The sequence below is a fragment of the Wasmannia auropunctata genome, unplaced genomic scaffold (genome assembly GCF_000956235.1).
Source record: "Wasmannia auropunctata unplaced genomic scaffold, wasmannia.A_1.0 LD335294.1, whole genome shotgun sequence".
Taxonomy (NCBI): domain Eukaryota; kingdom Metazoa; phylum Arthropoda; class Insecta; order Hymenoptera; family Formicidae; genus Wasmannia; species Wasmannia auropunctata.
In genome coordinates, this window is record NW_012027596.1 from 28,497 (window position 1) to 41,371 (window position 12,875).

Below are 12,875 nucleotides of genomic sequence, written 5' to 3' on the forward strand. Positions count from 1 at the left end.
CGTGTGCTCTTCCGATCTGCTTCACTTTACGTGCCTTTTACGACTATTTACTGACTGTCAGGGAGAAAAAGGATAGTTTCAATCCATTTTTAAAAGTTTTTTAAAGTGATTCTATTTTTTTTATTGTATCCAAATCCTCTTTATTTAAAAATGGCAGGCAAGAAACTTTTATGTGTCATTTCTCGCTGTTTCTCGCTTATGACGTCACGATTTTAATATGGCCACGGTGACTAGACAGGAGCTTAACAATTGAATGCCTCCCTTTCTCTTTCTCCCTCTCACCTTGCATAGCCGTATTGCATTGGTGTAAGCTTTAGCGACCGTATAGAAATGAATCGCCTGTACCACGTTATTCTTCGATTCATAGTGTGCAGCAAGATGGTATGCCGCCGCAGCGTGATTTGTTCTAGTCACTAGCTCACACACTTCATCCTCCCTGCCGAAGTAACAGAGCAGCCTTGTCATCGACAAAGTATCCTTCGCTTGCTCGTAAAGTTGCAAGGCGGTCTCCATATCGCCAGTCGACTCGGTATATTGGGCATGCCAATTTTTAATCTCTCTGTGACGATATTAATCTGACTGTATATTGTAACTAATTATCTTCTAATCAACGCATTTAATTAATACTGTTGAATCTATCACTTACGGTTCTTCGGAATTATTCAGGTATGTGATCAACTCTCGAGGTCTCATCAAAAGCATTCTAGGCACTTCAAATCGATGGCAATCGGCTTTCGTGTACATATCGATAGCTTCCGCCACTTTACTCTGCTGCTCCAATGCGCGAGCGTAATTATAGTAACTTGTTTTTTCGCGGATCTTGTTTTCATTACTAGCTAATTCGATCGCCTCTTTGAACTTATTTTGTGCTTCGTATAGCCGTCCCAACAAATCCAGACGCTTCGCTTCTCGAAATAGTTGTTCGGCATCAATCTGTAGTTTAGAAATTATACAATCAATACAATCAATATTTTTCATATTGCTCATAGTATTCATTAAAAACATGCATAAATCAGTCATATGACTGATAAGTTAATTTAAAAGTTGCTTAAATAAAAAACTGACTTAGTTAAAAGTTGTGTTAAAATTAAATTATAATTAAATTAAAAGTTAATTTTAAAAAGCATTTATATTAAATTAAAATGTAATTATTTGAAGTCAGATTATTTTAAACTAAAAGACAATTACACTATATATTATCAATTAATATTTTATTTGTAAGTTTATAAAACATGAAAGAGATATATTATTTTTTACTATATTTTTTTAATACAAAAAGATAATTTTTTCTTTAATTATGAAAAAAGATAATGATAATTAGTCAATAATAGTTAAAGAATTATACATAAAAACTACAGAAATATAGAAATATAGGAAAAGATAGTAACTATTAGGCAAATATAATAATTATAAATCATAAAAGAATATCTGTAAATTGCATATTAATTAAATAACATTTTAATTAACGAAAGTTCTTTTAACTAAATTTTTCTTTTTTCCCTCTTTTCAAAACTTGAGAAAAATGCAAACAATTTCGCACTAGCAAGGTATCATCTCACTCATTGAATTTTTGTCTAATTGTTTAATGTTTAAAATTTTATTTAAAAAAAAGAAAAATTGATGTATATACAATAAAAAAATTTAACGTAGAAAAAAGTTAATAAGTTAAAGTTGATGTGTTTTACAAAAGTAGTTAAAGTTAAAAATTAACTAATTTGAGATTAGTTAACTAAGTGAAAAGTTTTTAAGTTTACTTTTACTAAATAACTTTAAAGTTTTTATTTAAATTAATTAACTAATTGTAAGTTAAATTAAACATTATTAATTTTTTAATTTTATTACTTTAAACTTGTAATTATTGTAAGTTACTATCCACAACCTTAATCCATTTCTAAAAAAAGCATGTCGATAGTTGACTCTATCGAAATCTCGAAAGTCTTGAAATTTATTGTTGGCTCTTTTCCGCGACGCTGATTCGTTGTCTCGCTATGCTTACTTTGTGAGCGGCTGTCATTGCATATTTTGACAGATGCGTGCATTGAGATTGATGTGTAATTGTAAGCTATAGTAAAAAGTAAAAAGCTAAATAGCACGCACGGAGCGCTAGTATTTAATAACTTACATGAAGGCCGAGTTCGACGGCCAAAATTCCTACTTGCGCTTCCAAACTTAAAGTATCATCTTGCATTGCTTCACGTAGAGCCCGCGCAGCATTAGCTTGCTTCATGTGACCAAGGCAAAGAAGAGCCATGTTTAGTTGCTTCGTTTTCACGCACATCTTGGCCAGACTCTTCCAGACAGCTTCGTTCTTTATAGATTTAATAGCTTTAAAGGCCTCCTCCATATTCGCCACACTAATATGATAACTAAAGTCCATCACCGCTTTCTTGGTGATGGAATCGCACTCTCCCAGTTCCTCAAAGTCTCTCATTAATAATTGCATAATCTTGCTGCTTCTATTCAAGCTCTTTTCGGAATTTAGGATAATGATATGTGGTGAGTGTACACCTAACAATCGACAATTCTCATCAGTGATCGGTTTTACATCCTGTACAACGATACCATGATCCGATGTCGCGAATAACGATACTAGTACTACAGACGCTTGTGCAATCTGCAAAAGGATATTATAATTTATTACATATAATTAATCATAATCAATATGCCAATCATTTTTTTAGACTTAAAATCTTATAATTCATAATCAGTTGTACACAAGATGTTCCGCAAGAAAATTGACAAATGATGATTATGAAAATAATATTCACCTAATAAAGTTATAAAATAATAAATTCATCTAATAAAAGTTATAACTATATGTGGTATTTTTCGCCTGTTAGAATATTAGTAAAATTTTCTATATTTCGATAACTTGAACCTCGAGAATTGATCTGTAGTATATCTAAACTTTTTCACTTACAACTAGAATGACTTTTAAAATATATTCTAAAAATTTGTAAAAAATGTCCAAATAAATTAATAAGAACCGGTTCTATCATTATCCTGCTCGATTTCATTATTGCCTTGTTTGAAGTTTTATGTACAATGATATACGGTAATCTGAAAACTCGTCAACAGTTAATTGAACAGAATAATAAAAACTGGATAGCATTCGCATTAAACTTATTGATAAATAAATTAATTGATGGCGATTTATAATACGAATAGTAGATACGAGTCATAGTTTAAAAGTAAAAGTCATTTTGAACAAATATATAAATATAATTAGAATATTTATTTAATATTATAAAATAATAAAATTTACTTAACAAAAATTATAAATAAATATTTTTGGCCTATTACAATATTAATAAACTTGTTTACATCTCAATAATTGAGGCAAATTATAATATTAATATCTGAACTTTTGCTTAGAATGATCTCTGCAACACATTCTAGAAGTTTGTTGGTTTCTTCTTGCGAATAAAAAGTAAATTTTGTATTAAAGAAAAAACAATATGTATCTTTATTAACAAAGCTATTGATGTTGTTTTAAAGATACTTTAATATTTGGCATTAGTCTTAACTAACATCAGAATCGAACACCATGTATTGTCATTTTTCCTTTGGTACCCACTTGTATTTTAATAGCATTTTAGTAGATATATTAGAAAAATCGCACAATCACATTAATAATTTCAGCCACTTTTATTATATGTATGCACTAAATAATAAGAGTGCAAGAGAAATTGGAATAAGTTGGAAAAGTTTTTGCTAGTAAAATTAGCGGATTTAAAATAGTGTATAGATATTTAATACGAAATCCGACTGTAGACAACTTGGTAGACATTACCTGATCATTGTCCTTATTAAAGCTCTTAGAATCGCGGCTTTCCAATCTTTGAGCTCGACATACCAGCAGCCTGGGATCCTCCACGTCCCAACAATGAGCTGTGACCAATCTTCCTTTGCACTGTGCAACTCTAAAAATAGCATAAAGTAATTGAAGTATTATGTCCTTGCATATTGCACTATATTTTAACGTCAGATTAGTAGAACATGTGATTAATTTTAAATAAATAAATGTATGTGTTCATTAGGGACATACCCAATCGATTAACGGAAAATACATATTACTGATAAATATTAATTATTATCTGTAATTTGATGCGGTTGCATTGAAATTTCTTAGCTTGTTTACTCACAATATGGAGTCGTCATCAACGATGTCGTTTGACTCGCCGAAATCAAATTCATGAATTTGATCGCTTTCGATGTCCCAGATATATAGAACTGAACTAGGCATGAGATTTGCCATAGCAACAGTGATCGAAACGCAACGACAATCCGAATTACATCTGGCCTCAATGATTTCGGCAAAATCGCTAATGGCCTCGTACGTTGCCATGGCGCGGGTGTGTAGCTTAGCCTCGTGTTTGCCCAGATTCCAAATCTTTAGGATGCCGTTCAATGATGCTACAGTTAAATAATGCCCTGCAAAGTGTTGTAATAATAAGTATAATATTTATAATGTAAATAGGTAATAGGAATTTGTTTGTCGTTAGAGTTTTGGGTGCAGGATTGCCACAAATTCTTCATTCTAAAATTCCATGACTTTTCCCTGACTTTTAATAATATTAAAAAATGTTTTTTGTATGTTCGTTTAATTTGAAAACTATTTGAAAACCATTAAATATTATATTAAGTGAGCAATTTGATATAGCAATGTAAATAACAACAGTAATAGTAATTTACATTGCTTGCACTTAATTGTTAAGTTGCTAGTATTTTCTTTATCTTTTTCTTTTATATATGTGCACAATTCTTGTCCTCTGCTTAAAATACAAGAAACATGTAAATATAGATTCTTTTTGATAAAAACTAAATCCTGTTTATTGGAATCTCCGACTTGCTATTATACAAAAATTTACAAACTTGAAAGAAGAATTACAAAAATATGCAAAATCAATTTTAATTTTATTAATTTGTTCACAAGTGACACAAGAAACTTACAAGTTAAAAAAACAGTTTTAAATAAATTTAAAATTCCAGATACAAATAGTAAACAAGTTGAAAATTCTAATGCTCTTAGTGAAGCATTTTAAACCTCTACTAAAGAGAGTTTACATTAGCTAACAAAACTGTATAGATGTATAATATACGCATATTAAACTTCTTTAAATCTAAAAATTTTAATTTTCCAGAAAATTTTGTAAAATTCCCTGACTTTTCTCTAATTTCCAGTTTTGTGGCAACCTTGAGGTAGTAAAAAAGGACGCTCTATTCAATTCAAAGATTTTTACCTGTGAGTTCCATCGTGATCGGCTCGCCCTCCTCTGGCAAAGTGGGAAGCGTCTGAATGACGGAGCCTTCAATAGATCTCAGCTGAATGATCGTTGGGGTCAGCACGATTAATGTGTGCTCATAGATCAACATCTTTTCCGTATCGCAGCTGAAGGTCGTCAATACATTCGTATTAAGATTAGCACCTTTGTTTATACAGTTGACGACGATCTGTCTGCCGGAAGAGACGGTGATGTATTCCCTCGATACAGCGACGACCTGCACCTGGATCTCCGTTTTTAGCGTATACATCTGTCCATCCATCTCGAGTAGAATCTGCGTCGGGGTAAGCTGGCTCGCGCAAACACCATCATTGTACACGGCACACATCGGTTGCTGATGCAAGATGAACACATTAGTGATACAGTTAACAGCCAGGAGAGAATTCCGTGATAAACTGACGCCCCATGTCAGTTGCTTCACTGTGCCGTGAATCGCGCAGGATTCTGGGACACTCGGCCAGGCATTCTCATCGCAATCGGACACACACTTACGTTTCCATAGGTAGATTGTACCCAAATTGGTGCCGGCGGCCAGCGTATCTGAGAACCGCGGAATGTTATTTAATTCACTGTCTTCAAATTTACTTTAATAAAAATATTAACGATAAATAGTGAACATTGTACCATTAAGTACTGGTAAATGTTTATGAGACACTAAACTCTGCATACTTGATCAATTCGGATAAGTTTGACTCATAAATTTCGAAAACACATTGATGTCTTACCATTTGCTTTGCAAAATGCCAAGCTGGTACACATTTCCTGAGGAGTGGCGACGTTTCCATTGGATGAATCTGGAGGTGCCAGGACGTATGTATCGCCTGTGTGAAGATCCCAGCATCGTACAGCAAGCTCTCCTGTCAGCACAGCCAACGTGTTTCCACTAATCCAACACAAGGTGGTACCAGTGGTGCGTGAAGCATCGCTTCTGCCACTTAGTTTTACCTGGAACAATACGTTGCATAGTAGTATAATGTTGTACTTATATTGTTGTTATGTATATAAAGTAGTAGTAAAGTATTCTAAAAAATTTTAAGGAGTAATTCCTTACATTAATAAGATGAAAAACTTGAAATGTCTAAAATGGCTTAGTGTCAAATACAAAGTGTCAAAGTTGAAGGAAAAATTTCGTTTTTTTTTTCAAAAATTTTGAAAACTACTTGGGTTATTCTGATAAAATTTTCTGCATGTTGACGTCGCAAATCGAAGATATTTAAAAGAAGGGGTAGTTGTATATTATAAATTAAGAAACAATTCTATTGTTTATATCATCTTCAAAGTGGCATCTTCTTATGTTTTCATTATTGTAAAAATAATATATAGCCCCAAAAGGTACAAGAAAAATGTAAATCAAATCCTTTCTATGGCTTACATGCTAAAATAATATTAAAGATTTTTCTGGAATAATATTAAAGATTCTTCTTCTTCTGTATGACCCCAAAATGTAAGCTTTCTTGTCCTTCAAGTATACACAGGACGTCATCAAAATAATTCGAGTGTTTTCGAAATTTTTGGAAAAAACGAAAATTTTCTTTTAACTTTGACACTCTATGTGTCTCTCCTTGAAACTAAGCCGTTTCGGACATATGATTATATAAAGTTTTTGTTTTGAATTAGTGTGAGGAATTACCCTTTAAAAATTTTTAACATATTTAACTACTATCCTATATATGTAAATTAAATCTATATTGTTTTATTTTAGTTAAATAGAAAATTTATATTGTATATATAACATTATTTGTTAGTACGATATTATTTCTGTTCAGAATTAACAGAGAAAACTACATTGTGTCACATCAATTCAAATTCTAACGACCAATGTTATTATTTTTTACATTTCTTCTCGACGAATAAGTACAATTTGCTATTATTTAACATTAATTATCTCTTATATATATCTTCATAAATGAAAACATGTATTTTCTCTGAATATTGAATCTGTCATGGCTGACAATAAAGAATATAATAAATAATCAATGATATTGATTATTGCTGTAGAATTTGAATTTGTCATGTAAAGTATATTCTTTACTTTTGAATAGAAATAATATACAGATGCAGTAGTGATAAAATTCAATGGCTAAACCTTTGTCAGTTCAGTGAGCTCTCCGGTGATTGAATCTACTTGAAAGTGCCCAATATTCAATCCCTCGGTCATAACAATGATAGAGTCTCTGGTCTGATGATACAGTAGACAGTGCAACGCTGCGCCATCAGTACTAAGAACTTCCTTGCACTGTCCTTGAGCGTCGACAAAGTATATGATACCATTTGTGGTACTGATGTAAAATGAATGATTGTCGCGCTGTGTTGGAACGGCTGTTGGTGCAGCAGTTCTTGGACGCCAAGAACTGAACAAGTCCAAGGCTCTCTCATCACCAGCAACTGCTGCCTTTGCCAAACCACTGCAAACGATAAATTGTCCAAATCCGATCAAACAATCAAGAAAGAATATCACAAAAATATTCATCTGCAAGATTTACTTGAAACAGTTTTGAAATTTGGTACTTTCTATTATACTAGCTTGCAGCGATTGTAAAACAGCTACTGTTATAAAAATAATATTAAATAACTAAAATATTAAAATAATAATTAACTAAAATAAAATAGATTTAATTTACATATATAGAGTGGTAAATATTTTAAATATTCTAAAAGATTTTAAAGGGTAATTTCTCACACCAATTCAAAACGAAAACTTTATATAATCATATGTCCGAAATGGCTTAGTTTCAAAAATAGACAGAGAGGGTGTCAAAGTTAAAAAAAAATTTTCGTTTTTTCCAAAAATTTTGAAAACCATTCGAGTTATTTTGATGACGTCTTGTATATATTTGAAGGACAAGAATTAAAGCTGCTTTACACAATTTAATCTGCCTTTGCTCGAGTTTTACCTAATGTCAACAGCTGGTTTTAGCGGAATTGTTCTGAACGCAATTTGCGTAAAAGACTCCTTTAGCTCGTGATGAAACGTCATGAACAGCTGTCCTCTGGAGTCTATCTTCCATCCGACTATAGATCCACCAGTATCTGCAGATACTAATCGACCGCCGTACTGACTCCACTGCAGAATTGTTATGGAATCTCGATGAGGGGTCACTATTACATTGAATTCCTGAATTCCAGTGTCCCCTGGCCACACCTGATGATAATACATTTTTTTTATCCCACGACAACAAAGACTATTCTTTGTAGCCTTCTATAGTTTGGAATATTGCAATACTAACGCGTAACTCTCCGTTCTCCCATCCTGCCGCCAGCCACGTCTTCTCAGGATGCCATCCAAGAGCGGTGACTTGTGCCACTGCGTGTCCCGGTGATTCAACGTCCTGCACCGGTTCACCTTGATCATCGTAGATGGTTACGAAGCCACCCTTGTCTTGAGAATACGCAGCGACAGCTAATAAGGGATAGTTATTGTGCCAAGTTGCAAGGGTGCTTATTGAAGCACTTTCTGGATTTTGCACTCGTATATCAAAGTACAAAGACATTGTTTACCACAAATGTACTCGTAGATTCAGTTGCAATTCAGCATCGTATAAATCAGTACAAATAAGTGCATTCACATTATTTATCTTTTCAAAAATATTTCGCATTATTAAACTAAGGCATTTGATATACAAATAAATTATTCTTCTTTCACGTAGAGCGCAATGTATTCTAATGTATATTATGACAGTTGACATCAGTTGTCATGGAGACCAACACCAGTAATGCAACCATTTTTATTCCAGGTTAAGTTAGATTAGACGCAAAGTGAGGGCAATTTAAACGAGGCTAATTTTATCTTCTATACCTGTTAATAAAGACAATGGTTTTTTTTATAAAGCAGCAAAAAAGCAATAACGTATTCTTTTTATTAATGTATAACAATAATGTAGGATCACCATAAGGTAAAATATATTTTACGTGCCATCATATACATCTTAGTTTAGATCCAAACTTGATCTTCAAATTACACAATTCGGCTTCGAGTGAGGTTATTTTCTAAAAGCACATTAATTATCGTTAATTATTTATATTCTTCTATGAGAAAAAGATATATAAATCAATTAAAAATTAACTCTGATAGAAAAAATTCTCGTATCTCATAATATTTTTCAAGAATTTTTTCATATTTATTCAAATTTATAGATTTATAAAAAAAATATCTTGATCTTCTTTAAATTTTATCTTATAAAATAAGATTTTATAAATTTTCTTCGAAAATTTGTTTATTTATGACATATATCTTATTTATTTTTAATTTATTAATATGTTAAATATTTATCTATAATATTAAAATTTAGGAGCTTAAAATAAGAGTTAAAATAAGAAATAAATAAAATTTGCATGTAACATCAGAAATGGAAATACCTTAAAATACTCTTGTCGCTGATTTTCAAGAGCAGCTGTTAACAGTGTTTTATATTTCCCTTCTAAAGATTCTATTAGCTTACACAGTTCGTTCTGCTTCTCGGAACATAAAAACAAACACAACTCGCTCTTCTGTTCTTGGAATTGCAATTGCAAAATCTTATTCTCGAGAGTTTTATTCTGCAATTTTGTACAAATTAAAAGTCTCATCTCGTATAATCCATTTTGAAAAAAATAATCAATATTTCAAGGAATAATTAAAATCCTCGAGTTTTATGTGTAAATTATTAGTGTAAATAGATTATTCACACTGTGTGTGTAAATTATTAATGTGAATAAGCTATTTCTCATAAAAAAAGATCTCTAAAAAAAATGTTTTTTCACATTTTTAGTTACTGTAATAACGTGTTGTAACTTCTTCTCATAAACATGCTTTATGATGTCATTCAGCTTCCTCAGTTTTGCTATGGTTTTCTTGAGCATTCGAATTTTCCATGCAAGACTTTGAGTCTGCGCTCGAGTTGTCAAATGTTTAATGCGATTCCGTAATCGAAACGCTTCGTTATCCACCGTTTCCCCTTGACATTTCGTTAACTCTTTCTTCAATCGCTCATTTTCAATCCGGAGATTTTCGAGCATAGCTATTAACACATCGATACGATATTTGCGAAGCTTTAAATAATTTCCTTCTATCGTATTGTCATTGTGATGACACGCAGCATGCACACTTGAGCTCGAATACGAATCATGAACTTTTAATTTGTCTCGTATGTAATTCCTTTGATCCGATCTTTGGCTTAGCGTCAAACAATTCTGATGGTTTCTGCCATGATCGGATAACTCACTCAAAGATGAGCTAATGCAAACCTGATAAAAATAAAAATTACAAAACACTGTTCGTATCAATAAAAGTTTAATATAGCAATAAAAGCGATTAATGTTTAAATTATTTCATATTATTTATATTTTTTGGGTTTTTTTTATGGTATCAAAAATTTCAAAAATATTCTAAAAATTATTAAAATGTCACTTTGAATTGAACGCTTCTTGAAACAATTCTCGAAACGCTTTCACACTTTCACATTTTCGAGAATGTAGTAAAATATTTTGCATTATCCTGAAAAGAACGCATAGAATGCAAATAAAGAAATACTGCGTGACTAGATGGCAGTGGCGTTAACAGGTTATCAGATGGTTCAGTCTTGAATACTCCTTCGAGCGTGCCTGCTCTCAACTGTCGACAGAGTTCCAATAGATATTCGTTTCTCAAGTTACGTTGTGAGATAGTAGAGTTTAATTTATCGAGCCAGATCCTGCATAAATGTGCCTCTTCCACGGATCTCAGATTCAATATGTATGTTCTAACGTGCGTCAAAGTCCGCTTAAAGTGTTCGTCCAATTTTAAAGCTTCCTGTTCGTCGCGCTCCTTAACTTTTGGCATGATACTATGAACTTCTTTTGATTTTACAAGCTGACAACTCGTAGGTTACATGACTTTGATACCATCATTGAAGACAAAGGAGTTATGAACAACTGCTATCTCAAATTACTCTACAAACATACGAAAAACATACATATGAAAAATGACGCACTGTCAATGTGTAAATAATTGTTGTTTCAAAAGAATTAACATATAAGAATTGAAGTATACATGCTCTGCAATCTGCGATTTATTTTTCTAATTATTTTATATTATATGTATTACATTTACTCTAATTTTTTTATACAATATACTAAACATTATGTTTATAAACTAATGACTACTATTGTTTATCACAAAAAATAGAGATGTTATATACAAAATATGGAATAGATTAAAACTAATATAAAGTTAAAAGTTTGCTTTACCTATTACTATGACGAAATATAAAATACATTTATGCGTTACAACATAAACGTTATTAATATTTTCTAATATATGTGATATATAATTACATAGTGCACGTCTATTTACACGAAAAAAAATTGTAAATTATATATATATATATATATATATATATATATATATATACATATATATAAGCATAGATGTATTATCTTTCATAGTACATGTATTTGTTTCTTATTTCAAGTCCATTAATTTCACGATCCTACAAATCTGCGCTAGGAAAGAGACATTTGCTTATTAAAAATTGATGTTTTGCATTTGGATGTGTTTGAAATAAAAATAAGGGGTTAAATATCGGTTGTCCCTTATTCATTAAATATTGTTTACATTGTTAAATATTGTAATTTAACCATTGTAAAATTACCCTTTCATAGCCAAGATATCACAGAGCATCTCATATATCGACAAAAGTTTTCTTGCTTCTTATATGCAGTATTAAAATAATTCATCTCTTCTTTAGAAAACTATATATATTTTTATTTTTCAGTAATGTTTCTCTTTTTAAAAATAAGTTAACGTCAAAGTAGAAGACATCTAGACCTTTTATATATAGCGACTTACGATATCAAAAATAATTTCACTCTACATCCAAGGAATAGTCAATTATATAATTATTAATAATTGTGATTGCTTTTCAAAATTGTATTGTTATACATTCGGAATTGATTTTTCAAGCGAAAGAACCATTACACACGACTATTTATTTTTAATTGATTCTCCGTAGTCTGTTTCAGCTCTATTAACTTTACTTTCATCGGCTGAATATTGGTGCCTATCCATTCTTCAATCATCGACGAAAAGAAAATCGCTTCCATTTGAACTCGCAGATAACCTTCCAAAGAAGACAATTCCAATAATAATCTGGAACGACCATACCATGTACCCGGAATTTGCATAATTAATGTCATTTTCACACAGACGATTACTGTGAAAGTACTTACTCCGTAAAAGCAGGTACCAAGTTCTCCAGTTGCATGGGATTTGTGTAATTATTTGCCACTTGCCATGGATTCATCCACGTCATAATTCTGTCCGGAAACAATATTACTTTATAAATACAATCGATATTCGACTTAATCTCTCAGCTTCTTTGGATTTCTAATATTTAAGGATGTTTAGTACCTACAATAGTAGCAAAAAGTTAAAGGACTGATTTTGACGAATATGCTCTTCTCATATAGTTTGAGTAATAAGGATTGTGCAGAATGTTATTATTTACTCAGAACTAGAGCGCAGAAATGCTTCTGTTGCTTTTTTCCTGAGAATTTTCGAATTCTATGGCCAAATCTAACCAAAAATTTAAATTAAAATCCTTATAACTTTGGATTGCTTCAGTGAATCGACTA

General features: G+C 31.5%; 3 protein-coding genes across 8 annotated transcripts in view; all 3 read right to left on the bottom strand.

The window, feature by feature from the left end:
* The window catches only part of LOC105457300 (intraflagellar transport protein 140 homolog), a 14,363-nt gene extending 5,574 nt beyond the window's left edge, over positions 1 to 8,789 (bottom strand). For all 3 annotated transcript variants that reach the window (XM_011701904.1, XM_011701903.1, XM_011701905.1), the window contains exons 1-10: positions 8,513 to 8,789; positions 8,180 to 8,427; positions 7,372 to 7,690; positions 6,011 to 6,230; positions 5,244 to 5,825; positions 4,146 to 4,434; positions 3,794 to 3,923; positions 2,123 to 2,614; positions 647 to 933; positions 283 to 559 (exon numbers count right to left, since the gene is read on the bottom strand). In XM_011701904.1, the coding sequence (XP_011700206.1) occupies positions 283 to 559; positions 647 to 933; positions 2,123 to 2,614; positions 3,794 to 3,923; positions 4,146 to 4,434; positions 5,244 to 5,825; positions 6,011 to 6,230; positions 7,372 to 7,690; positions 8,180 to 8,427; positions 8,513 to 8,776 (3,108 nt within the window). In that variant the 5' untranslated portion in view covers positions 8,777 to 8,789. The remainder of the gene's footprint in view (positions 1 to 282; positions 560 to 646; positions 934 to 2,122; positions 2,615 to 3,793; positions 3,924 to 4,145; positions 4,435 to 5,243; positions 5,826 to 6,010; positions 6,231 to 7,371; positions 7,691 to 8,179; positions 8,428 to 8,512) is intronic.
* A 66-nt stretch (positions 8,790 to 8,855) lies between these two features.
* Positions 8,856 to 11,122, bottom strand: LOC105457299. 3 transcript variants are annotated; one of them, XM_011701902.1, is made up of 5 exons: positions 10,795 to 11,122; positions 10,038 to 10,508; positions 9,642 to 9,821; positions 9,199 to 9,272; positions 8,856 to 9,081 (listed from the first exon to the last, which is right to left on the bottom strand). In XM_011701902.1, exons 1-4 carry the CDS (start codon positions 11,080 to 11,082, stop codon positions 9,201 to 9,203), a joined length of 1,011 nt encoding a protein of 336 aa, XP_011700204.1. In that variant the 5' UTR covers positions 11,083 to 11,122; the 3' UTR covers positions 8,856 to 9,081; positions 9,199 to 9,200. The 3 variants fall into 3 exon arrangements, with proteins under 3 accessions (XP_011700204.1, XP_011700202.1, XP_011700203.1); XM_011701900.1 differs by having other exon boundaries at positions 10,026 to 10,508; XM_011701901.1 differs by having other exon boundaries at positions 9,173 to 9,272; positions 10,026 to 10,508.
* An 862-nt stretch (positions 11,123 to 11,984) lies between these two features.
* LOC105457298 (hexosaminidase D-like) overlaps positions 11,985 to 12,875 on the bottom strand; it is a 6,084-nt gene continuing 5,193 nt past the window's right edge. The window contains exons 8-9 of one of the 2 annotated variants that reach the window (XM_011701898.1): positions 12,471 to 12,557; positions 11,985 to 12,390 (exon numbers count right to left, since the gene is read on the bottom strand). In XM_011701898.1, coding sequence (XP_011700200.1) covers positions 12,216 to 12,390; positions 12,471 to 12,557 — 262 coding nt within the window. In that variant the 3' untranslated portion in view covers positions 11,985 to 12,215. The remainder of the gene's footprint in view (positions 12,391 to 12,470; positions 12,558 to 12,875) is intronic. The other variant, XM_011701899.1, reaches the window with a different exon arrangement.

What these genes read in the sequence shown, in the direction of transcription:
- LOC105457299 (XM_011701900.1), bottom strand. Translation starts at nt 11,082, where the DNA reads ATGCCAAAAGTTAAGGAGCGCGACGAACAGGAAGCTTTAAAATTGGAC. An exon ending in TTATTACAGTAACTAAAAAT is followed by an intron (nt 9,822 to 10,025) that starts GTGAAAAAACAT and finishes ACAAAATTGCAG; the next exon opens with AATAAAACTCTCGAGAATAA. An exon ending in AGCGACAAGAGTATTTTAAG is followed by an intron (nt 9,273 to 9,641) that starts GTATTTCCATTT and finishes ATGTGCTTTTAG; the next exon opens with AAAATAACCTCACTCGAAGC.